Genomic DNA, 26,218 nt, shown 5'->3' on the forward strand with positions numbered 1-26,218 from the left:
ATATTGTTTGGGAGAATCCTGAGCAATAAGAAAATTAATAAGAAGGTTTTTAAATCGGTTCTTGGTGGACTCTGGAATACTGCTGGTAAAGTCAAGATTACTGAAGCAGAAGAAGATGTTTTCTGCTTCAACTTTGATAATACGGGAGACAAAAAGAAAGTCTTAGAAGTTGGCCCATGGCTCTTCGACAGAGCCATGCTAATTCTGTTCGACCCGAAGGGTAAAGAAGGTGATGAACCCTCGTTTACCAGAGCTGACTTCTGGGTCCAGATACATGGCCTTCCTTTCCTCGCTCGGACAGCCAAAATGGGGGAATTGATAGGTAAACGTCTAGGCTCTGTTCTGCGGGTTGACACAGACAAAGAAGGACGAGCTAGAGATAACTACGTTCGCATCAGAGTTAATTTGGATGTGACCAAACCTCTCCGTAGGGGACTTCAAGTTGTCTTGGGGTCGAATTTGGAGAAGACCTGGCTTGAGGTGAAGTACGAGAGGTTAGCGGATTTCTGTTTCGCGTGTGGTCGTCTGGGCCATGGCTGGAGGTCGTGTGAGGAAGGTCGAACAAACCCGGAGCCAGCGGCGGAGGGAAAAGGTGCTGATGAGTCTAGCTTCAGTTATGGACCCTGGATCAGAGCCGAGGCACCTAATCGTTTTGTGAAAAATTCCTTCGTCATTCGGGGCTTAGACGTGGAATCCAGGAAGGTGGGTCGCTCGAACTGGACGTCGGGAACGCCGCCTCAGTCCTCGAGCGCGAAACCCTTCTCTGATTCCACGCCGGCACCGGGAACGACCAGACCTAAGTCCCACAAAGCCGCCGCCGTTGTCTCGGCTGCTTGTGCCTCGAAGGAAGAGATGGGAACTCGTGCGAACCAATGGAAGAAGAGAAACGTTACTCCGATTCCCAAGAAAAGTGGGGAAGGGGAAGCGAATGATGATCGTGGGAATCAGGAGTCTCGGGTTGAGGAATCTTATCCGGAGAAAGCGGCGGGGGTTAATGCTCAAGATTCTTCGTTTTTCCCTTGCGCTTTTAAGTGTCCCCAACCGAATGAATACCCCTGTCATGATAACCTGGGTGGGCCCGCCCAGCCCATTCTCAGAAGCCCAATATCTGGAGACAAGAAAAAGAAAAAGCCCACCAGGCTTTCTGTGGGGCTGGACTCGTCTGGAAGGGGAAATGAGACCAATCCTTGGTCTACTGAGGAAAAGAGGAGTGGGAGCGATGGAAATCAGAGTGCGAACCTGGCTTGCGACGCTGATGGGGCTCCGAGCGGGGGTGTGAGTCGGCGAACTGGGAAGACTCACGCGAAGCCGGATCCTCTCCCACCATCCCCTGGGGAAGGCTTACCCCTGTCCCCCTCTCTTCTCCAGTCTGATGCTTGCTTGGTGAGTCCTTCGCTGAAGAAGCCTAAGACCCCAAATCCTTTTTCGGCCCTGCGAATCCGGGGGGATGGAACCAATTGGAAAAAGCTGGCTCGCAAGGAGGCTAAGACCGGTGGGTGCAATCCCTTTGGTGCGACTAAGGGTGGTTCAATCTCGTCTACTCCGGAGGCTCTCAAGGGACCCCCCCTGGTCTTCACGGCGGACAACAAAACTGTGGGGATAGGGGCAAAGAAGAAAGCAGGGAAGGTGGGCAAGCCATTGAAGAATCTGGGAGTGAGTAGAGGTAATGAAGTTTTCCTTCCTCTGGGCTCCAAGAGAAAAGGCTGCTCTGACTATGAAGTCAGGAATGTCGATAAACTGGCGCGCCGGAATGCTGCTGACTGCGCAGATGGAGAGCCTAAGTCTCCTGTGGAGGTGAAGCTCCCACAGGAGATATCGAACGCTGCTTCAACCCCCCCCCCCTCGTCTCTGTTCGTTTCCTCAACGGTCGATTCGGACAGTAACTCCTCTATTGCTAAAGCGGCGCCCCTCGAATTGGAGGGCCGCCGAACGCAATGATTGGTGTTATGTGGAACGTCCAGGGGCTGGGCAGCCCCCGGACGAGGAGGGCACTCCACTCTCACACGTTGACGCATCGTCCGGAGCTTATTTTCCTTTCGGAGACGAGGATGAGGAGTGTGGCGGCCGAGAGAGTGCGAGTGTTTCTGGGGTATGAGGGGTGCGTTACGGTGGATTGTGTGGGTCATAGCGGGGGTCTTATGGTGCTTTGGAGGAAGCCCATTGGTTTCTTGGTTCGGTCGTTTTCTAGATTCCACGTGGAGGGAGTGGTTACGGACGAAGAGGGGAAATGTTGGAACTTTGTGGGGCTTTACGGGGATCCGGTGGCGGCACAGAGAAAAGCGTCGTGGGAGCTAGTTCGTAGGCTGCAACCGTGGCCTGACTTCCCCTGGCTTGTCGGGGGGGATCTGAATGAGGTGGTGTCTAATACGGAGCTCAACGGTCAGAGAACGAGAAGGCCGGGTTTGATGGATGACTTCCGTAGGATGATGGAGGATTGTGGCCTCTGCGACCTGGGATTCGAGGGGGGACCTTTCACTTGGCGGCGCAATGATTCTCCGGGAAGTAGTGCTGGCCGGTTAGATAGGTGCCTTGGGAATGCGGGTTGGTTAAATCTGTACCCCTCTGCGACTGTTCGTCATCTGGAATTTTGGGGGTCTGATCATAGGCCCCTCTTGCTGTGTACGTCGGGGATCCCGAGAAGGAGAGATCGCCGAAGACATACCCGCTTCTTTTTCGAGGAAGCGTGGTCGCTGGAGGATGGATGCGAAGAGACTATTCGGTTGGCTTGGGATCCGGACCTGACCAAGGATACGGGAGTGCGCTTGACTGACTCCCTCCGTAATTGCCAGACGATGCTCCAACGGTGGGGGAAAGCTAACTTGAGGGCCATGGGTGACCGAATTTCCAGACAGAAGGAGGTCTTCCGGGAGGCTAGTGAACGGGAGGAGGGCAAAAACGTGGAGGAGATCCGGCGTGAGGAGCGTCAGTTGGATGCGCTTCTCGAGAAAGATGAGGCTTTCTGGAGACAGCGTAGTAGGATGACATGGTTGAAGTGTGGAGATAAGAATTCCAAGTTTTTCCACCGCAAGGCCTCAGCTAGACGAAAGAGAAACAGGATCCAGGGGCTCTGGGACGACAATGGGAACTGGGGTGAAGGTAACCATAATATTGAAAAAATTATTACCTCTTATTTCTCTTCTATTTTCTCCTCTATGCAGCCCACGAGGGAGGCCTTGGAGGTGGTGGGAGACGATGTGACTCCGAGGATTACTGCAGCCATGAACGAAGCTCGCATTCTCCCTTTCGCTAACGAAGATGTGAAGAGAGCAGTGTTTGACATGGACGCGATCAAAGCTCCGGGGGCAGATGGTTTTCCGGCCCTGTTTTATCAGAAGTATTGGGGCATTGTGGGTAAGCTTGTTGTTGATTTTTGTTTGGGTGTCCTGAATGATGGTAAGTCGGTAAAAGATATCAATAATACGATTATTACGCTGATTCCCAAAATTGACAAACCAGATCGAGTTAAAGACTTCAAACCTATAAGTCTTTGCAATGTTTTATTTAAGGTTATATCTAAATGTTTGGTGGATCGACTCAAAAGTACGATGGCTTTCGCTATCTCCGAAAACCAGAGTGCTTTTGTGGGGGGGCGCCAAATCTTTGATAATGTGATGGTTTGTTATGAAGCTATACATACTATGTCTCGAGGCAGGTTTGGCAACGGATCTTGTGCGGCCCTCAAGATCGACATGGCTAAGGCTTATGACAGGGTGGAGTGGTCCTTCCTTGAGTTCATGATGTTGAAACTAGGGTACGATGCGCGCTGGGTGGACAAGGTGATGAGCTGCGTATCGTCGGTGAGCTTTTCCTTCAACATCAATGGGGAGACTCGGGGTCGTGTTAGGCCGGAGAGGGGGCTGCGCCAGGGAGATCCTCTCTCGCCTTTTCTCTTCCTTTTCTGCTCGGAGGGCCTCTCGTGCCTCATTCGGCGGCGGGAAATTAAGGGGCTCGATTCGGGCGACATGATCTTTATGTGTCTCACCTCTTCTTCGCAGACGATAGTATCATGTTTTTTTAGGCCAATGAGGAGGAGTGTGGAGAGGTGGCGCGGTGTCTCGATACCTACTCGGCGGCGTCAGGTCAGGTAATCAATTTTTCTAAATCTGACATTTGTTTTGGTTCAGAGGTAGATGTAGAGAACGGAGTAGCGCTGGCCGAGTCCCTCCAGGTCGCGGTCACTACCTGCCATAACAGATACCTGGGCTGCCGACGATGGTGGGGAGAAGCATTGCGGATATTTTTGCGTTTATCCGTGAAAGGGTTTGGGAGAAAATTACCTCTTGGAGGGGTATCTTTTTTTCGCAAGCGGGTAAAGAGACTTTGATCAAGGCGGTGCTTTAGGCGATTCCGACTTATGTAGCGAGCTGCTTCCGCCTTCCCCAAGGGCTCGTCGATGGGATACACAGAGCCATCGCGAGTTTTTGGTGGGGGGACACCGAGCAGGAGAAGAAGATACACTGGTGCAAGTGGTCGGAGCTCTCGCGCCACAAATCCGAGGGGGGTCTCGGCTTCCGAGATATCGGCAAGTTCAACCAGGCCTTGCTTGCCAAAAGCGTTTGGGGGCTTATCCGGCGTCCGGAGAGTCTCGTTGGGCGGGTGTTCCAGCAGAGCTATTTCCCAAACGGAGACATTTTGCGCGCCACTTGTGGGTCCTCGGCTTCTTTCATCTGGAGGAGCTTGATGCGGGGTAAGGAAATTATTTTGCAGGGTTCCAGGTGGAGGATTGGGGACGGGGAATCCACTTCGGTCTCTCTAGATCGGTGGATTCCCCGGCCTCCGACTTTTCGGCTCAGTGACCCTTCCCCGATCCCTACTGACATGCGGGTCTCTGAACTTAAAGAGCTCAATGGGGATTGGAATATTCCTCTTATCGAGGCTATGTTCCCTCTCGAGGATGTAGAAGCTATTTTGACGATCCCGGTGAGCCGGGGAGGTGGCCGGGATTTACTTCGGTGGCACTTCACCAAGGACGGAGAGTATACAGTAAAGAGTGGTTATCGGAGCGTGACGGAGGCTCATGGCGGTGAGGGCCCTTCGAGACCGTCCGGGAATCAGGAGTGGTGGGATAAGTTGTGGAGTCTCAGGATCTCCCCTAAGGTGAAGATCTTTGTGTGGAGGTTGTGTCGGGGATGGATCCCTACTCGTGTTATGCTTCGTCAACGCCATGTCATTTTGGATACGAGCTGCCCGGTGTGTGAGTCGGGGGGAGACCATCTTCCATGCCATGTGGGGTTGTGTGTGGGTCAAGAAAGTGTGGAAGCGTGGGGGTTTTAAACCCATTGTGAGGAAACTCTTCGACGGGGATATTATCGGGATGCTCCTTCTGGCTTCGAAGGAACTCAAGGTTAGTGATTTCGAACTCTTTATTATTAGGGGCGGCTAGGTATCTAGCCAAAATTGACCCCCTCTATTAAAATTATAGCCCAACTATCACAAAATTTAAGTAAGTAGCCCAATCCACTACCAAACAATTTAATATTCCTATATTACCCTTAGTTCAAATAATAGAGCGCAAAACACAATTCCCTCATTCGAAACAAACCTCTCCGCCAAACGAATTTCTTTTACCCTCATTCGTTAACACGAAACCGACGATCTCTCCACTTCCGAAGCCGACGAAGAAAAAATGGTGAGTATCTCAACCTTCAATCTCTGGTAATTTCAAATCCTTCAATCTCTCCACTTCCGGCGCCGACGAAGTAAATTGGTTAGTTAATATTATTAACAATTCTTTGCGATCTCATAAAACACCCAAACTGAAACCCTAGACCTCATCCCCGCTCAATTTTGTGTTAGATTAACCATTAAATTGTAAGTAAATATTATTAACTGAACCCTAGACGTCATCTCCGAACGATTTTGGGTTAGATTATTCATAAAAATGATAAGTAAATATTATTTACAAATCGCCGTTCGATAGTAAATAATATTTACAAATCGCCGTTCGATAGTAAATAATATTTACCATTTGAAAAAACCAACATCTTGAAGCGAGAAAGTCAATGTCGTTTATAGTGTGATCTCTTCTCTTCATCTTTCATAGTAAAACGTGCAAAATGAAAAATAACTGCAGTAATGTTACACATACTCGTCGGCTCGTTCCAATTTGTCCAAATCATAACCTTGATAGTAAATAATATTTACAAATCGCCGTTCGATAGTAAATAATATTTACCATTTGAAAAACAACATACCTGTCTCAGATTTGGCCAAGATCGAGGTCGCCTCGCCGATCTTGACGCAATCGCCGTCGCGGAGCTCGACTCCGGCACCGGGAACGACGGCAAACGCTTGGAGAAGCCATTTCCCCTTCTCCGAAGCGGCGGCGCGTGGGCGATCCTAGGGTTTCGCGCGATCCGCGACGACGGCGGAGAGCCTCTCGCGGGATCCGATCCCGCCGGAGACGAGGAGTTCGCGCGGGGGCTGAAGAGCCGCGTGGTGTGGACGATCAGTGCGCTGATCGCGGCCTCGGCGAGGAACTTCTGGGCCGCGAGGATCTTCCAGCTCACGCGCGAGCTAGGCCACCGCTCCGACGGCGAGACCATCGAGTGGCTCCTTCGTCACGCCGAGCCTTCCATCGTCGCCGCCACCGGAAACTCCGGCGGCACCGCGTCTCAATCGGCGAAGAGGCAAAGGACCGGTCAGACTCTGTTTCTTTCGGCGAGGAGAGAATACCTCATCGCCTCGTGGATCCGAAGCGGCTCAGCGGAACCGCCTCGTCGAGAGCTCTGGTCATCGTCTCTGCTCAATCGGTGTTGTCTTGTCTGATTGATGAATTGGGGAAAAGGGCATTTTAGGTACATTATTTTTTTTTGGCTAATTGCTTAACAAAAAACAAACGTTGGCTATTATTTTAAAAGGTCCCTCATTAAATGGCTATTTCTTTACAAATCTCTTATTATTATTATGTGGGAACTTTGGAATCACAGGAACAACATCTGCTCGGGTAAGAAGGTTTGGAAGCCCGGGGATCTGCTTGAGTGGTCCGCCGGATATTTGCGTGATTACCGGAGAGCCTGTGTTGGCGACAAGCAGGAGCGGGCAGGGGCTCTACATAATACTTGGAGTCCTCCTCCGACCGGTACGGTGGCGATATCGGTGGATGCGGGAGTCCGGGAGGATGCTAGACGTATTGGGTTGGGTATTGTGGCCCGGGATTCTAAGGGGGTGGTGCTTGGTGCGGAGACTATTGTGATTCACCTCGGTCTCTCGCCTCAAGTGGCGGAAGCTCTGGCGGTTTCCCATGGTATGAATTTCGCTTTGGACAAAGGTTGGGCTCGGGTTGTCATACAATCCGATTGCTCTTGGAGGTTATATCGGCTATTCAGAAACGACGAGAGACGGCTACGGAACTAGGTACGGTGCTAAATGATATTTTTATGCTCTTGTCTAGTTTTGAGGATCTTTCGTTTATCTTTCACCCTCGTGGTTGTAATAGGACAGCCCATGTGTTGGCTGGCTATGCGTGTAATTTTGATTCGGGCGCCGGTTGGTTGGATTCGGCTCCTCCGTGTGTGTTACACGAAGCTGAAAACGACCTTCGTGGTATTAGTCCTTAATGTAACCACGGTATTCCTCCGCCATTTACGTGAGGGCTTATTAATAAAATTTCCCGTGGTGCCGACCACGTTTCAAAAAAAAAAAAAAAAAACCGGCGATTAGACGGTAGTAGTGTCTCTCGGTTGAGTGTATGTGTATCGCATTGCAGTTGTCTTTTACTATATAATATATATATCTATATATATATATATATATATATATATAAGCTGAAGAAAAAGCTTCGCTGAGGGAATTAGAGAAGACAAAGACTGACTAGAACATATCTCTCTGTAAGTTGTTTTGTTTTAATTAGGAGTTGAAGTAGATCTCGCGCGTTTTTTTATTTCCCCATTTGTGTGTCTGTGAAAAATTAGATAATATATGGGTGTGTTTGTTTTGGATAGGTTTTGGGTTTTCCTTTTCTTGAATTGTCTGAATTTGTTGCTGTAAATTAGTACCGAATTTGGATGCGAATTGTTGGCAGGGATTTAATGTGAACACGCTTTGTGGAAATAATTATATGAGCTGCTCTGCTTATTTGGCAATAGTTTTATGATCATCGCTGTCAATTATTTCACAATATCGGATTAATTATGCTCCTACATCTCAGGATATCTTGTCTCTTTTTTTTTTTATAATAAATATTTCATGTTTGTACATTGGACAATTTGCTTCATTGTAATGTTGAACTTTGAAATGCCTGGACTTTGGATGAAGTTGAATTTTAGCTTTCTGGGTTAGCTGAGAGCCTAAAAAAATGCAGTCTTTTAATGATGACTTTGCAGATTTGATATGGGAAGTTTGGCAAGTGAGACCGATAACAAAGAAGCACGGTCCGATGATTTGTACTTCTCACTGGGGACCAAACAACTAGGCAAAGGAGTCCTGAAAGTTCCCAGGGTTCTCTCGCTCCTCTCGTCGCTCCTCGAGAGATCCGTGCGGAGAAACGAGGCCGAAGAATCAGACGCTAGGAATAACGTGCACACGATATTTCACGGAATAAGGGCTCCGAGTTTGAGCGTTCATCAATACATCGATCGCATATTCAAGTACTCGGGCTGTAGCCCGTCTTGCTTCGTCGTTGCAAACATTTACGTTGATCGGTTTCTTCACGGCACCGAGACCCATTTGACCTCTCTGACTGTCCACCGCCTCGTCATCACGAGCGTAATGCTCGCGGCAAAGTTCATGGATGACGCGTGAGTAGAGCTCGTAATCCGATTTGTTGTGTACTCTTTTTCTTGTGGGTTTTTTTTTTTTTTTTGGAAAATTACAGGAATACTAATGTTTTGTTTTTTAAGCACAACATAGTGGTAAAAGTTATTTGAGATTATTAGAACTTGAAAATCACTATTTTTGCGGTCAAAGTTTTGGACACTCTACGCGATTACTTTAAAAAATTTATCATCACACACAATTTCCACTTTTTTTTCGCAGGTTCTTTAACAACGCTTACTATGCCAAAGTCGGGGAGTGAGCACCGGAGAACTAAACAGATTAGAGATGAGGTTTCTGTTCGGTATCGATTTCAGGCTACAGGTGAGTGTAGAGACGTTTGGGAAGTACTGTATGAGATTGGAGAGCGAATCGGGCGAAGGGGTCGAGCAGATCGAGAGGCCGATGAGAGCCTGTGGGATCAAAGAGGGTTGGTCAAACAAAGACGAATCGGCTTGTGCTCCGGCGATTATGCGATTTTAGTTTAGAGATCATATTGGATTTGTTTCATTTTTCTTGCCATTTGGTCATTTTTATTCCTCTACGGAAATCTGTTGTACAAGTAGAATTGTTTTGTGTTCTTGTTCTTAAGTGTTTTTCTGTGTGCCAACTGCCAACCAGCCATTCATTCATTCTTTTCTTCTTCTTTTTTTATGTTCTTAATTGTTATTATTTCTTATATAAGGTGCATGGGAAGTTGAGTATGCAACTAATACTATACACTGATAGTCCATGAAAATGGAAAATAAATGGTAAATGACCTGTCAGTAGTGCTGCTTTTAAGCTTCCATACAATATAAAAAGATTGTTAGCAGGTTGTCTTTATGTCTCTTCTAATATTTATTAAAGAAACGGACTTTCCTCAACCTCACTCAAGAATTTTTATATTGGCCTAATTGAGAATATAGCTAGCCTGGACAAAGATAGAAATACAAACCCGGAATTTTTTTGGTACACTTTTCCTTTACTGCCTATTTAAAAATAACCTATTCAAGTAAGCGGGTACAAATAATAATTATAAAAAAAATGAATTAAATATTTATATGTTTATGTTATGGTTTAATTTTTCTCAAGTTTACTTTAAATATATTTACACGGATTAAAGTCATTTTGAATATTCAAACAATTTTTTATGAACGCCGAGGTCTCATTTCATTTTTTTATACGATCAAGTTTAGTTTGCACCCAACTCTAAATTTCGATTCCTGATTCAGAATTTTGATTGCACTCGAATTGTCAATTAAAAAAGGATGACGTAGCTAAATAGCCAATTTAAAGTTATGAATTTGCAAAATAGTCAAAGTTTGTCTTAAATGAGTGAAATAGCCAAAACGTGCAGTAATCTGGTTTCAAAAAAAATTTGACCCTAAGATTAATTTTTTTGAAAGTGATAAATTGCTTATAATAATCGTCAATAATTTTAATCCTGACTGTCATAAAAATTTTGAAAACGTAAATTTGGCTACTTTACCGACAAGTTGAAACTTTGGCTATTTTGCTAATCAATAAGTTTCAAATGAGTTATTTTATACAATTTTCCATTAAAAAACAGTGTCACATCTGAACGTATTCCAGGTTGATTTATGAGCACGTGATTTTGAGAATCTCATATGCATCCTCAACTCCAATCTAACCATGGATTAGACTATTGTTCTAATCCCCGTCCGTTAGCTACTTTGAGGTCGATAACTCAAAGGTCATCGGGAAGGAAATGTTGGATTATGAGCTTAAAACTTCGTTCTCGGGGAATCCACGTGCCTTCGAGGATGTCTATGATGTCACCATCGCCAACTCTTTAACAATGCTTTCTCTATAACGCATTTACCCCATTGGCAACTCTCGCTCATAAAATCTAAGTTTGGAAAGTAGGAGGTCTTAAGAATTCGATTCGAGAGAGTGGATGGGTACCGAATTAAATTCCAAGTCCCTTTGGCAAGAACTTTGTTGAATGCTACAACATCCCAAAAAGCCATTCCACCCGCTAGGGATGTACACAGTCCAGTTTATTCCAGTCTAAAATCGCTCTCCAAATCGGACAAGACCGCTTTAACATGAACATTCTATTACATTTGATGTTCATCCAAAATTAGCAAGTTTAATGTCTTGGAATTACATATAAATAATAATAAATTGATTAACTTGCAACTTTAGGATATGGTCTTGTCTAAACCGCGGTTTTAATTTTTGAAACCAGATCGGACCGTATTAGACCAATCTAAAAATTGGATCATACAATATAAGATAAAATAAAAAATAAAAAAATTTGAACCAGGTCGACAATTTTTAAAAATGGTGGTTCGGTCCGGTTTATGGTATTTTTGCACTCTCCTAACACCCGCCGAGTTCAAATTACATAGATTCGACCAACATCCCCAATGGATCTTCTTCTCCTTCATTGAATCCCACCGAAAATCCGCTAAAAGCTTCTCTATCTCTCTAAGATGACTCTCATGGGCAGCTTGAACACACTCATCGTACATCTAAGAATAGCTTGGATCACTACCTTGATAAGAACTCTATTACTAGTGTTGAAATTAAACATGATATCACTCAAGAACACGATACCTTAAAATGCAAGCAATCAAAGAAAAAAAATATATATATATATATATATAGAGAGAGAGAGAGAGAGAGAGAGAGGGGGGGGGAGAGAGAGAGAGAGAGAGAGAGAGAGAAAATAACACATAATTTGTTAACGAGGTTCAGTGTAAACCTAATCCCCGCTACTCCTTAATAAAGATGTTCGTTTTGTACTTTTATCATCTTCGTCTTCAATACAATATTCTGATCAACACAAACCTCCAATTACAAAAAGAAAACCCGATCCTAAATACGGGGGACAAAATGGTTATCGATATCGGAGAAAAAACACTCATAGATCCCTCACTATATTGTTTCTTTGATCTGCTCTCAATTACAAACACACGGGATTAAGGATAGAGGAAAAGAAAGAAAGAAAAAAAAACAAGTGAAATTGACCTCATTGCTAACTAAATTATATAAAAAGAAAACTTGTGAAGTGTTACGTTTTCGACCATGTTAAAGACACAAGCCTTCGAAACTGAAGTGCCTTGTGATGCAAGAAACAGATCAATACAAACACAATGTACAAGAACGTAAAAGATAAAGTAGGAGCACACCGGATTTATCCTGGTTCGGTCTTAAATGACCTACGTCCAGCCTTGGGGTAGTTCCACTATCAACGATGATGAACAATACAAACCAAAAATACAACCATAAATCTTCAAACTGATATCACACGATGTTCTCTCTCACTCGATGATATTCTCTCAGCTTTTTTTCTCTCCAAAGTAATCTCATATAGTTTGTGAATATGTTCTATGCACAAAAGGTTACAACAAGCTAGTATTTAAAGACCCCTGTTGCGCTGACGTGTCCTTCACGTTATCTCTCGCTGATGATCCAACGGTCTTCAGAACCCGAGAAACTTGCTGATGAAGCTTTAGCCGTTGGATGCAACTCTTGATGATTTCAAACACCTCCACTTGTATGCTACTTAATACAACAGTTCTCCACCTGATTGATGAAACAACCCCATCTTGATCTACTCATCGAAACCACAGCTTCCAATGTTGACCAGCCTAAAGCAATGACTGAATTTGTTGCTTGGTAATGGCTTTGTCATCATGTCAGCCGGGTTGTCTTCAGTAGACACCTTCTCAATCTTCACCTCTCCCTTGCTCACAATGTCTCTGACAAAATGAAGCTTCACATCAATGTGTTTAGACCGCTCATGAAACACCTGATGTTTAGCCAAATGAAGAGCACTTTGACTGTCACTGTGGATGATCACTTGAGGCTGCTTGAAACCTAGTTCAGATATGATTCCCTTCATCCATAAGGCTTCCTTTACAGCTTCAGTGATTGCCATGTATTCAGCTTCAGTTGTGGATAGAGCCACTACTGACTGGAGAGTTGATTTCCAACTTACAGCTCCATCACACATGGTGAAGACATATCATGTTAAGGATTTTCTTGTGTCAATGCTTCCTGCATAATCAGAGTCAACAAACCATTCTACCTGCACTTTGTTAGTATCACAATAACCATACATAACTCCATGTTTAAGAGTACCCTTTAGGTATCTCAGAACCCATTTAACAGCATTCCAATGTTCCTTGCCAGGATTTGACATAAACCTGCTCACAAGACTAATAGCATAGGCAAGATCAGGTCTAGAACAGATCATGGCAAACATGAGACTACCTACAACACTTGCATATGGAATCCGGGCCATGTTCAATATGTCTTCTTGTGACTGAGGACTTTGAGCACTCGACAGCTTGTAGTGTTGAGGTATAGGTGTTGACACAGTCTTTGATAGAGACATCTCATATCTGTCTAAGACTTTTCCAAGATAGCTTTGTTGATAGAGGCACAATTTCTTATTCCTTCTATCTCTAATTATCTCCATGCCAAGGATCTTCTTAGCTGGTCCCAAATCCTTCATCTTGAACCTCTGATTGAGTTGTGCCTTTAACCTATTCAAATCGGATTTTTCCTTGCACACAAGTAACATGTCATCTACATAGAGGAGCAGATATATGAAACCAGAATTTTTCAGATCCTTGAAATAAACACACCAGTCATACTCACTTCTTTGATAGCCATGACTGATCATGAACTCGTCAAATTTTAAATACCATTGTCTTGGAGATTGTTTCAGACCATATAGGGACTTGTGCAGCAAGCACATCTTTTCTCCTTTTGAGCCAACCTCAAAACCTTCAGGTTGCTGCATAAAAATCTGTTCTTACAGGTCTCCATACAAGAAAGCTGTCTTGACGTCCATTTAATCTAATTCGCAATCAAAATGTGCACAAAGAGCTAGTATAGTCCTGATAGATCTGTGTTTGACCACAGGGGAATAGATTTCATTATAATCTATCCATTCAGTCTGTGAATACCCTTTTGCCACAAGTCTGACTTTGAACCTTGGCTCTTCAACTCCTGGAATTCCATCCTTTAGCTTGAATATCCACTTGGATCCAATGATCTTGTGTCCCTCAGGCTTGTCAACAATAGACCATGTCTTATTTTCCTTCAGAGAGTCAATCTCTTCAAGCATAGCAGATTTCCACTGTTTACAGTGACTTGACTTGCACGCTTTTGTGTAGGTCCTTGGTTCTTCTTCCAAGAGAATTGATCCTGTCATAAAAGCATAGGCAGTGAGATCATATCCAAAACGTTGAGTGGGTTTAGGAAATCTCATGTTTCTGTCTCTGACAAGGTTGTAGTCAGAAATGTTCTCAGAACCCTGTGTCTGGGCCTCTACTCCTTGACGTGGGGAGCAAGCTTCTGCAGGTTTGTCAGTGTCTTCAGCTATTCCACCTGGTTCAGTATCCTCTTGTGGTGCTTATCCTGCTGAAGTTTCACCAAGCTCCACCTGGACTTGTGTGGTTTCAGGGGCCTCATTGTCAGATAGAGGCCATATTTTGTCATCTAGTTTCCTGTTTTGGAAATCACTTTCATTGAAAGTGACATCCATGCTGATCATGCATTTCTTGTGACCTAGTTCCAAACACCAAAGTTTATAGCCCTTGACACCTTCAGGGTATCCAATGAAGATGCACTTGAGAGCCCTTGGTTCCAGTTTTCCCTGCTTTATATGCATATAAGTTGTACAACCAAAAACCTTGAGTTTTGTGTAATCAGTTTTGTGATCAGTCCACATCTGCATAAGAGTCTTTAAATCTATGGTTGTGGATGGACATCTGTTAATGAGATAACAAGCTGTTTTTACGGCTTCAGCCCAGAAAGAGTGAGGCAACCTGGCATGGTTAAGCATACACCTTACTCTTTCCATTATGGTCCTGTTGAATCTCTCAGCTAAGCCATTTTGCTGAGGTGTGTGTTCAACTGTGTGATGCCTTTGGATACCTGTTTTTCTACAAAACTCATTGAAAACATCAGCACAATATTCAAGACCATTGTCTGTACTTAGCCTCTTAACTTGTTTACCAGTTTGGTTTTCAACCATGATTTTCCAATCTTTAAAAGTCTCAAAAGCATCACTCTTGTGTTTCAACAGATAAACTCATACACTTCTGGAATAGTCATCAATAATAGACATGTAGTACCTATTACCACCATGAGATGTTACCTTTGCTGGTCCCCAGAGGTCTGAATGTATATAGTCTAATATTGCTTCAGTTATGTGCACAGCCTTGTTGAAACTGGCTCTTGAGGCTTTCCCATATATGCAGTCTTAACAGAATTCCAATTTTCCCAGTTTGCTTTGACCAAAACATCCTGATAGGTGCGTTAATCACGCGGAAAACTCCTATTTTCCCGACTAAATCCGAGCTTGTTCTCGAGTATTTGTGATGTTTTTTGTGTGTTTTTGAGAGACTTGTAGGTTTTAGAGGCCAATGAGGTATAAAGGAGGTTAGTAGAGCATCACGTGAAGTAACGGAGCAAGTTTGAGAAGATTTGAAGACTTTTCGCCAAGTTAGAGCAAAGAAGAAATACAGCGTCCTCTTGTGAAAACTTCTGAGAGTTTGGAGTAAAGATTGTGCATGATCCAATTCCATGGTTACATAGATCTCTCTCTTATCTTTCCAACGCATATTTATTTGCAAGAATCGAACATCGGAGCTAGGAGTTATGGCCGTTACAAAATCGGTGCGCGTGGGAAGAAAAAGCGCGCGGCGCGACCTTAGGGGGTCGCCGCGAGGTTCCGAAAATCGCCGAAATCGATCTCCGAGCATGAAGCGCGGAACGCGAGGTCCGCCGGGGTGTCAACCTCGTGGAGCGACCCTCAAACCGCGCGCCGCGAGGTCCGCCGAGACAAAAAAAGAGGAAACGCGGATTTGGAGTCGATCTGAGCCGTTGGATCACTTTTAATTACCCAATCTGCTCCGAAAATTAAGAGAAACACAAGGATTTCGACCTAGGCCTATAAATACACCTCTCAATCTCTTGTTTAGGGACTTTTGCCACTTTTTCATTGTTTTCACTTAGTGTTTGGGAGAGACAGAGAGAAAGTGGAGAACCGTTCTTCATCAATTGCCGCCAATTACAGTTTTCTTCTTCTCTTTTACTCTTGAACTCCCTTATTTTAATTTTCAATTTAGTTTTTAATTATGGTTTCTTCTTCTTCCTATTCTTTTATTTTATTTTTGATTTCTCGCTACGCCATGAACTAATTCGATTAAGGACTATGGTGTAGCGGGTTTAGGATTCGATTATGGATATTATTTAATATATTGAAGTTCAATTTTCATTCTCTACTACTTTGCTTAATTCAAATCCGTTTTTAATGCTTGATCGAGATTAGCTACCTTGTTCATGAATTTATACTTCAACTTGATGCTTGAGAAAGATTAGGTTGTTAGTGTTTTGGTTTGAATTACTATGTTGCATGCCTAAGCTAGAGATAGTTAGGTTGCCATAGAATCGTGTGAATGATCTTGATATTAATGCATGTTTTTGTTAGGGATTGAGATCGAGAGAAGATTTTCCTAATTTTGACATAGGTTGTTAGATGCTCGAGAGAGATTTAGCAATATTGTTCTGTGAGTATGATTAGCAAAGTGTAGTGAGTTGATTATTGACTGTGCGTGAAATTCGTGTATCCAAACCGTTGAATGAACCCGTGAAGCCTTGGTCATTAGCCTCTCTTTCTGCTTACAATTGTTATTTAAGTATTTTGTTATTTAATTACGTTAGAACTTGTCAATAATTTGTGACATCTTTCCATCTCCTCTTTAGTTCAATTCGTGCTAGTTGATTTGTTTGTCAATTAAGCTTGTTCCTCGTGGGATCGACACTCGTACTTAATACTCTATATTACTTGAGCGACACGTGCACTTGCGCGCGTAAAAATCGCAACACATCCCTGTTTCTCCAGGATATTCATGCCTTTCTCACTCACATGGCCAAGCCTTAGATGCCATAGTCTTTAGTTCTTGTCCCTGTCAATCACATTAGCAGAGCCAACCACAGTAGATCCAACCAGAAAATAAAGACCATTCATCCTAGTGCTTTTCATGACATCAATGGAATCCTTAGACACAAACAAGTTTCCATTTTCTGAATGAAAATTGTACCCTTGTTCATCTAATGTACCAAGGGAAATGAGATTCCTTTTTAATTCAGGAATAAATCTCACATTATCAAGAACTCTCTCAATACCATCGAACATTTTGATACGTATGTTACCTGTACCAATCACCTTGCATGCTTTGTAATTGCCAAGTAGAACTGATCCTCCATGCTCAATCTTGAGATCTTCAAACCAGCTTTTGTTTGGTTACATGTGATAGGTACAACCGCTATCAAGAACCCAAGATTGCGATGAATCTTGGTGAGAGACATTGAGGGCCTCTGCAGAATCATAACCGGTTTCAGGAATGGTGGCATTTGCCTGTTTCTTTGGTTTGCTGAAGGTTTTGTCCCTGTCAGGACAATCTTTCTTCATATGTCCTTCTTTGTGGCAGTGATAACACTTGTAAGGAAATTCCTTTTCTTTGCCATTCTTCTGATCCTTTCCCTCTGATCTCGTGTTCTTGGATTGATTCTTCGAATTCGATTTTGAGTTCTTCCTTGGTTTGCCTCTGATGCTGAGTCCTTCAGCATCAGGTTTCTTCTCAGACTTTGAGTCTAGTTCTTTTGATTTCAGTGCAGCTTGAACCTCTTCTAGGGTTAGCGATTCCCTGGCATATTTCATTGCTTCAACGAAATTCGAGTAGTTCTTTGGAAGCGCATTCAGAATCATAACTGCCTGATCTTCATCCTCGATCTTCACATCAATGTTTTTCAGATCGATGACGATCCGATTGAATTCATCGAGACTGTCGCTGATTGGCTTGTCTTCTGCGATCTTGAAACCAAACAGTCTGCCTTTGAGGTGAATACGATTGGATAGTGATTTTGTCATATAGAGTGATTCTAATTTCGACCAAATCCCAGCCGCAGTTTTTTCTTTCGAGACTTCCCTCATAACCTTATCTCCGAGATGAAGAATTAAGGTACTGTACGCCATTTCAAGAGCCTTATTCTTTTCAGTCGCTGACATTGTCTCCAGGAAACCCTTTTCACCCTCCAGTGCCTTTGCGATCTTCATTTGAACAAGAATTGCCCTCATTCGTATGCGCCACAGACTGAAGTCGCCTTTTCCATCAAATCTTTCGATCTCCACTTTCGTGAGACCCATCTTGAAGTTCTTGCAGAGATTGTGTAGGCTCTGATACCAATTGTTACGTTTTCGACCCTGTTAAAGACACAAGCCTTCGAAACTAAAGTGCCTTGTGATGCAAGAAACAGATCAATACAAACACAATGTACAAGAACGTAAAAGATAAAGTAGGAGCACACCGGATTTATCATGGTTCGATCTTAAATGACCTACGTCCAGCCTTGGGGTAGTTCCACTATCAACGATGATGAACAATACAAACCAAAAATACAACCGGAAATCTTCAAACTGATATCACACGATGTTCTCTCTCACTCGATGATATTCTCTCAGCTTTTTTTCTCTCCAAAGTAATCTCATATAGTTTGTGAATATGTTCTATGCACAAAAGGTTACAACAAGCTAGTATTTAAAGACCCCTGCTACGCTGACGTGTCCTTCACGTTATCTCTCGCTGATGATCCAACGGTCTTCAGAACCCGAGAAACTTGCTAATGAAGCGTTAGCCGTCAGATGCAATTCTTGATGATTTCAAACACCTCCACTTGTATGCTACTTAATACAACATGAAGTCTCAACCGTTGATTACCCCTGATGATTGCACGTCATAGTAGATGAGGCTGATTCTCACAACTAGACATACGAATTAAAATAACATAAGATAAGAAAAACAACATGATTCTCAACCATAATTAACATAAGATAAGGCTTTTGAAATTAACTATAAGTTATGATTGAGAGCAGCGATGACAATGAGTAGGGTCTGGATAGGGTCCTACAAAATCAGATTCTACTCGTAATTTTTTTTAAAATCATATCCTACTCATACTCATTTATTTATAAGGATGATGTAGTTAAATAGCCAATTTAAAGTTATGAATTTACAAAATAGTCAAAATTTGTCTTAATTTAGTGAAATAGCCAAAATGTGCAGTAATCTGGTTTAAAAAAAAAATTGACCCCAAAATTAATTTTTTTGAAAGTGATAAATTGCTTATAATAATCATCAAAAATTTTAATCTTGGCTATCAAAAGAATTTTGAAAACGTAAATTTAGCTACTTTGCTGAAAAATTGAAACTTTGGTTATTTTGCTAATCAATAAGTTTCAAATGGTTATTTTGTACGATTTAAGAAAAATAGCCAATTTAAACGATTGACATTGCTAAATAGCCAACGTTTGGTAAATCTTAGATAAATAGCCACTTTTAGACGTAAATCTTAGGTAAATAACTATTTTCATATACCGAACGTTGGCTATTTACCAAAAATTTACGTCTGAAAGTGGCTATTTACCTAAAATTTACCAAACTTGGTTATTTAGCAATGTCAAACGTTTAAGTTGGCTATTTTCCTAAAAAAAATTAAAAAAAAAATTAATCCATTTGATATTAAATTTTACTGATAAAATAAATTAATCGAAAAAAATACTTGAATAAAAAATAAAGCTAAAAAAATCAATTAACAAATACATATACTAAAATATGCTTTAAAATTCATAGATATATTAATAATTTCAAGCAAGTAGAGTATAGGTAGGATACTTAAAAATCATACCTTACTCATATACGTATAATTTTTAACGGGCAATACCTATATAATTTTTAATGAGTAATACATGTACCCTACCCATTACATATTTACGCGAATAAGACTTTACTTGTGGTGGGTAAGATCTTGCGAATACGTGGGTACATGAGTAAAATTGTCATCCCTAGTCGAGAAATTGAGAGTACAGATTTTTCCTATATTTTTTTATTTCTCAATGTCTTAGTCTCAACAAAAGTATTTCTGAAATTTGACATTGTTTCTTGCAGTAAGTCAAATGTATCACCACATATATAATTATGTCAATTATAATGTTGATACCACAAAATGCTTGTGGGATTCCCAACATAGCTATTAAAACAGATTGGCGTTTGCAACTTATTTTGAACTTTGAATGGAGTCATGGAAAACGGAATGATTTAGATGTTACCAATTCAGGTTTATACATAAATCCATGCCAAGGTGTTATACATTAAAAGACAGATTCAAGACACCAAACTATAGTTCTATTACATGAACCAAATTGGGTTGAAAAAAAAACGAAAGAAAATGGTACGGCTTCATACTATCATATATGAGCAGTTATATACGAGTCTTCTACTGTATTTTTTATTATTTAATTGAGTCTTCTACAATCAAAAGTTCAAAGTTATGACTTTACAATCTATCCATGCCGTAATTCACACTGGACTGGTCTTGAAAATGAGATTGTAAAAGATCTCCGTATCTCGGGTGTGATTTGTTTAATCAAACGGGGATACCTGTGCGTTGACAAAAAAAAAAATCAGAAATTCAGTTGTAACGGCCTAAGAACTTCACGCTCCAAGTACAACAAGCTTTTGTTGGAACTTGGAATGACAACTACTGATAGTGTTTGATTCAAGGAACGTACGTCATAAAGCAATAAAACAGTTTCTTTTAAAGGAGAAAACTGGAGATTCATTACGCACCATGATCTGGTGCTCAATTGATCAAACTGCTCCAGTATAAACACAATGCAAGCTTGTCTTAACGATGTAGCATTGAAAGCAATCGATAACTCGTACATAGGTGAAACATTTTCAACAGTTATATCCTGCAGAAAGGAAGAAAAAAAAATAGAAAACCATCAGAAGGGAAGGATTAGATGAAGGAAAAAAGAAAGACGGTGAAAAGCTTACCTGAGCAATGGTATACTCGCAGAGATGCTTAAGTCCCTCCACGAGATATTGATCTGCAGCTCTCAGTGCATCCTGAGCAATGTCCCGTTCAATGTGTACACATCCTGTGTATATATATCTACGGCCAGAAAAACCAAAAGGAAATACGCATAAGTCACCGCTAAAATAAACACGAAAAATGAAGTTCGGAACGAAATTATCACACAGGCATACCTCATCATCAACTCAAAAACATCCCATCGTATGTTTGGAATCTCTACATCCTTGGCAGTTCTCTCCTGCCAAAACAAAAAAAATTGAAATGATTAATATATGGAATCATTTTCCTGAATATATGTTGACTCAATAATCGGAGATAAATTTACACTCACTCTATAACCACCATCAAACATTGCACGGAACGCATCAGACGAGGCAAGCAGGCAGATTTTGTGAGCATAGAACTGCTTACCTGATACAACAAAAGAAAGCTTTAGTATAAGCCTCCAAGCTAAAAGAGTAAATTGTTTAGTTACAATATACATGAAGTCCTTTGAACGAATATCGATGCTAAAGCTCATGAAATGGAAAGCCACCTTCAATTAAGAATGTGACGTCCGAAAGCATGGCATTATTTACATATTGCTCGCCCAAGTACACCTGAAGAAGATTATGTGAGATAAAGAAACACGTTTGACTTAAAGAAAATCAGTTTATCTTGAGTTAATAATATATTTCTTTTTATCTGCCGGTATGGACAGCAATGCTAACAAGCATGCAAGTTAAAAATAGACCTGCGAAGTTGGTGACAGTGGAGCTGCATCAGTGGGAGAAATTGAAGTATCTCTTGTAGCCAGCTTGAACAAGGCCAAAGAAGCATATCTTTTGTGTTTGATGCCACCAGACTCGAGAAGCTCTATCAATAAATCTAACCCTGTAGGAATTAAAGGAATTTAGCAAGATGGAACTTGACTATTCAAATCAATGTGATCAAGACTTTGAATCTCATAACAAGTCTTTCACGTCTAATTTGATTGGTTAATCATTATCTGTTTTAGTGCTACACAGGTTTATAATAACTGAAAGATGTTGTAATGATCTTTACCTAGCTCAGAAGCGACACCAAATGAGCGTACGGAACCCCACTAAATGCATAAACTAAAATAGAGTATATCATTCTAACAAAGTTAATAGGCTACCATTGTTATCAACAAAGATAGTCTTCCGGTCACCAGGAGCACAAACATGAGCAAGAGATAATGCCACTCGTTTTCTGATGGTTATTTCTGGACCTCGCATCAGATATAGTAGATGATTTAACACCTGCAAAGTGAAGAAACAAGAAAGGAATTGAAATCTATTAAATCTTTTTTTTTTTCTTCTTTCAGAAAATGCGATATAATGGCAACTAGATTTTGCGACACGCAACGAATATGAATATGTACATCGATTGATAATATGATCAAGTACAAAATGCTAAAGCCAATGTGGAAAGAGTATGCATAAGAGCTGAAATCGTGAGAAACTCACCCTCCCATGGATCTTTTCCTCTAATCGTTTCAGAGTTTTTGCTATACAGTCTTTAGTTGGCTACAAGCAAATAAATAAATGAATGAATTAAGACATATATAACAAAATTACTTTGATGGCCAATGCTGAAAAGGAAATTATTTAACCAATACACAAGCGGCAACTAATAAGGTAATAAAACTGTACTTGGGCATTGAATTCTGCATCTTGTAGTTTCTGAATGCCTCCAAGCTTCACAAACTCAGCAACATTATCCTGGAAGAGAATTCCCAAATTAGTTTCAGTACTCTATGACATGCTATGGTATAGTTTCATACTGTTTTCATAACATTTTCCATCTTAATCTCCATTATTTATAGGCTAATATAACTTCTACTAGTTAATATATAATCCCCACTAATTAACTCTTATTACTGTTATAGCCTAAAAATTCTAGATGCTAACACTCTACATCTATTGAAGTAGAAGTACGAAGAACACATAAATATTTGAAACATACATCTAAATAAAATTAAGATAAATATTTTTACCTCATTATCTGCAAGACCATATAGAGCAAATGCAGCATTGTGCTGTAACAGTGCATTTTTTTAATCAACGAGTTTAAGGAGAGGCCCCATGCCACCACCATAAACAATGCCTGCTTGGTTGTGTGTATCCTACAGTGATGAACAATCTATCCAGTCAGGTTCTGTTCATCCCTTAACCATAACAATGTTTTACTGGAAATTGTCTACTACCTAAATTATGTAACTAGATAAATCTTTTAGACCTGCTTAACTTAACAAATAATTTGCAAACATTTTAGTGTGTTCGATTGTGGGATTCAATGATTATTTCCTTTAGTTTCTTGTTAAATTAGACTAGGTAAATATACATGTACAGTTTTTTTATTTGTAATAATAAATATGTAAAAGTAGGTCAGAATAGAAACAAAACATCTGGTTCTGGGACAATTCAAGAATTTGCTAATCTGACATGTGGAACTCTCTTGTATGCCTAAAGGAGATTAAGTAAGAACCTGGGTTAGCCTCCCGATTGCAAAAGCTGCCATCTCCTTCAGTTGTGAATCTGAAGACTGAAGCATCGCAAGCAATGGCTTCACAGCTCCCCTTTGTACAATGTGAATCTGTTACAATATCAATGACAAATCAAATAAGAAGGAACACAAGCAAAATACAGGAAAAGAAAATAGAAAACCAAAACATCTCTGATCACCTTGCAATCCGAATCTGCTGCAGCAAATTGGCCAAGTAGTAAAGCTGCTTCTCTTTGGCTCTCCGTACAACTAGAGCTGTGACCAAAGCCCTTGATATAATTATGTTCAAGAGCTTGATGATCATAGCACATTCAACAAAGCACAGAAGGCAATCACTGGGGTCGCTCTAAATTTTTTTTTACAAGTTCCAAATTCTTCTTTACAAAAATAATATATCTTCAGCCACACATCTTAACTTCTAGTTCTATCACTATGTACTTCCATTTCAAATAAGATAAGTGCAAACGGTTTACAATTGATATTAGTAGCAGGCAACACTGAGATAAGTCAAAATCTGGTTATTTACCTTAGTAGCCCAATCACAGGCTGTAATGCACCAGCCAGGATAACTTCTTTCTTAATATCCGGGGACGAGTGGACAAGATTACCAATCACGCCAACCTGCAAAACTTCATTACTTCAGATAATGCTCAAAGACGAACCATCAAAATATAATGGGGAATAAAAACATGTGGCAAGTGCAAACCGCTTCATAGTGTATGGCGGCGTCATCAGACATAAGCATTAGGACAAGGGTAGGTAATGCATTGCATGCCAAAATCTGCAACACATAAACTCGATTTTCATCCAGGAACATTGGATATATCTTCCAGCAACAGAACATGTGAAAGGATATTAGTTTTTTTTTCATACCTGTTTTTTATTGTCATCCATCTTGAAAGCGAGGGTCCGAATGGCCGCAGCAGAAGCTCTCTGCACCTTTGTGTCTGGGTAGTCAAGAAGCTCAACGAGAGGTGGAATGCCACCTTCAATTCTACACAAACAAAAAAGACATACACAACAAAATCAGCAATTCCAGGAGAGTTCGTGGCTGAAACACAAATAAATTTACAAATCAAAGGAACAAACCTGACTCTTCTTTTTATGGCGCAATTTTCATGAACGAGATTGCTGATTGCATCGGCGGCTCTCCTCAAAACACCACTCACTGCTCGAGAGCTAACGCCATTGTCTCGGATCTTTAGCAGCTCGATTAAATGCGGCAAAGCTCCAGAGTCAACAATGCGCTGCTGATACTCGGACTGTTTGGCACAGTTAAACACTGGATACATAAATCACGCATACTTCTCCAGTACATCAGAATTGAAAGCAGAAAAGGAAAATAGTGAATTTACTTTATCAGAAATTAGCCCGAGCGCAAGTGCACATGCTTTCTCCACTTCAAACTCGTACTTAATAGCTTCTGCTCCGTCGGCGATCTGAGGCGTCGGCGGCTTCAAGCGTTCGACCAGAACCGGAATGGCTCCACAATCCACTATCGAGTCCACATGATCCTCTGCAGAGAAAACCGCGGGTTATCAGTTTTCCAGAATCGAGAAATGTAGACCGATAAAATACAGGATTCGGTTTGGGACGAAACCAGTACCGTTCTTGGCAACCGCGCAGAGAGCGTGAGAGGCTCGCTTGGCGGCGGCGCGATCTTCCGGCGCGGCTGATTCGAGGGATCGGAGGTGAGATCGGATATTGGCGAGCAGATCTTGGTCTTCGTCGTCGTCGCTGTATTGATGGAGGGAAGGGATTTTGAGAGGCCGATCGGATTGGTCTTGATGCCCTTGGAACTCTGGCTCCAGCTTCCGCTTCAAGCTCTGCCTCGCGGAGTAGGGTTTAGTCTGATTGCTTTCCATGGCGGCAAATGAGAGAGAGAGAGAGAGGGCGATATGAGAAGGGGTGTTTTCTTTTTATAGGACCGTGTTTGAAAGAGCCCGCCAATTTGCCTTTCCCGAATTCTCGTGTTAGCGCGCACTCCCGCTAACAATTTTGGGGATGAATGGTTAGAGAAATTTCATTAAGTGGGCTTAATAACCCATTAAATATCAAGATTAGACCATAATGTTTAAAAATATCTAAATATGGACTTTTGTACCGAAAATGGACAAAAATGCCCCTGTGACTATATCAGTTCATTTGAACGAGCCTTTCCCTCTCACTCTCACTTTATCACTCGCTCAAACTCTTTCAAATCCACTCAAATCCTCTCTACTTAAGCGGGTTTCAAAAGAATCATGGGTAAGATTACTAACTTAATCATTTTTACAAAGTTTATGATTGTATATGATAGAATGTAGCAAAAAAAATCGATCAGATCTGAAAACAAAGTCCAAAATCTGGGTTTAACTTGTTTGTACGATGGTATACGATGATGTACGATGAAATTTAAATTTTTGTACGATGAAATTTAGGATAGAAATTGCGTTCTGTACGATGTTGTACGATGATGTACGATGCTGTACGATGTTGTACGATTCTGTACGATGTTGTACGATGCCGTACGATGCCTTTCTGTAAGATGATGTACGATTTTGTACGATGGTATACGATGATGTACGATATAGAAGCTTATTTTGCATAGTTTGACTGTTTTTTGCAGTTTTTGTCATGATTAACGGCACTTGGGAGAAGGAAGGACACCAATGGGTTTTCACCAATGCATAATTTCGTGCATTCGTAATTCCGAAAGAGGTAACGTACACGGAGTTAGTAGATTTCTTATACGAGAAGTTCGAGTTAGACAGATTCGCGTTCGACTTAAAACTCGAAGTCCCATACGCAGTCGGTACAATTCCAGTAGGTCCTGCCGTATTGAAGGACAATGGTGATGTTTCGCATTTTATGAAGCACAAATATCGTAATAGATTTCCACTCTGTGTAAGTTTGGTACCGAAACAGATCGAGGTCATTGCACATATTGCGTATCGAGGAGTATGTAAAGGGAAAGATGTGGAAGTTGGAATGGTGTCTCGCAATGAACCGAAGAAGAGACGGAATACTCTTGTTATCGAGGATCGACAAAATGATCCTATAATTGAAA

At 41.6% G+C, this 26,218-nt stretch overlaps 1 protein-coding gene and 2 pseudogenes across 3 annotated transcripts; 2 read left to right on the forward strand and 1 right to left on the reverse strand.

Annotated features, from left to right (window-relative positions):
* The first annotated feature begins 1,934 nt into the window (after nucleotides 1–1,934).
* On the forward strand, nucleotides 1,935–7,356 carry LOC149388640 (uncharacterized). Its single transcript, XM_089622486.1, has 5 exons — nucleotides 1,935–4,001; nucleotides 4,127–4,288; nucleotides 4,342–5,117; nucleotides 6,204–6,752; nucleotides 6,930–7,356. Exons 1-5 carry the CDS (start codon nucleotides 1,935–1,937, stop codon nucleotides 7,354–7,356), a joined length of 3,981 nt encoding a protein of 1,326 aa, XP_089478612.1.
* A 309-nt stretch (nucleotides 7,357–7,665) lies between these two features.
* Nucleotides 7,666–9,359, forward strand: LOC149388641 (cyclin-P3-1-like; annotated as a pseudogene). The gene is made up of 3 exons (XR_016300779.1): nucleotides 7,666–7,829; nucleotides 8,325–8,738; nucleotides 8,977–9,359. The product of XR_016300779.1 is annotated as a cyclin-P3-1-like (transcript).
* A 10,533-nt stretch (nucleotides 9,360–19,892) lies between these two features.
* LOC149388642 (ARM REPEAT PROTEIN INTERACTING WITH ABF2-like) lies at nucleotides 19,893–25,041 on the reverse strand (annotated as a pseudogene). The gene is made up of 19 exons (XR_016300618.1): nucleotides 24,776–25,041; nucleotides 24,525–24,685; nucleotides 24,259–24,431; nucleotides 24,043–24,163; nucleotides 23,876–23,950; nucleotides 23,696–23,790; nucleotides 23,349–23,424; nucleotides 23,152–23,259; nucleotides 22,661–22,789; nucleotides 22,317–22,385; nucleotides 22,131–22,190; nucleotides 21,800–21,923; nucleotides 21,395–21,534; nucleotides 21,197–21,260; nucleotides 20,993–21,072; nucleotides 20,835–20,899; nucleotides 20,622–20,739; nucleotides 20,412–20,536; nucleotides 19,893–20,222 (listed from the first exon to the last, which is right to left on the reverse strand). The product of XR_016300618.1 is annotated as an ARM REPEAT PROTEIN INTERACTING WITH ABF2-like (transcript).
* Nucleotides 25,042–26,218: the final 1,177 nt, after the last annotated feature.

Source organism: Urtica dioica, chromosome 8, assembly GCF_054948205.1.
Source record: "Urtica dioica subsp. dioica isolate 48M chromosome 8, U.dioica_male_clone48M_v1_H2, whole genome shotgun sequence".
NCBI lineage: Eukaryota > Viridiplantae > Streptophyta > Magnoliopsida > Rosales > Urticaceae > Urtica > Urtica dioica.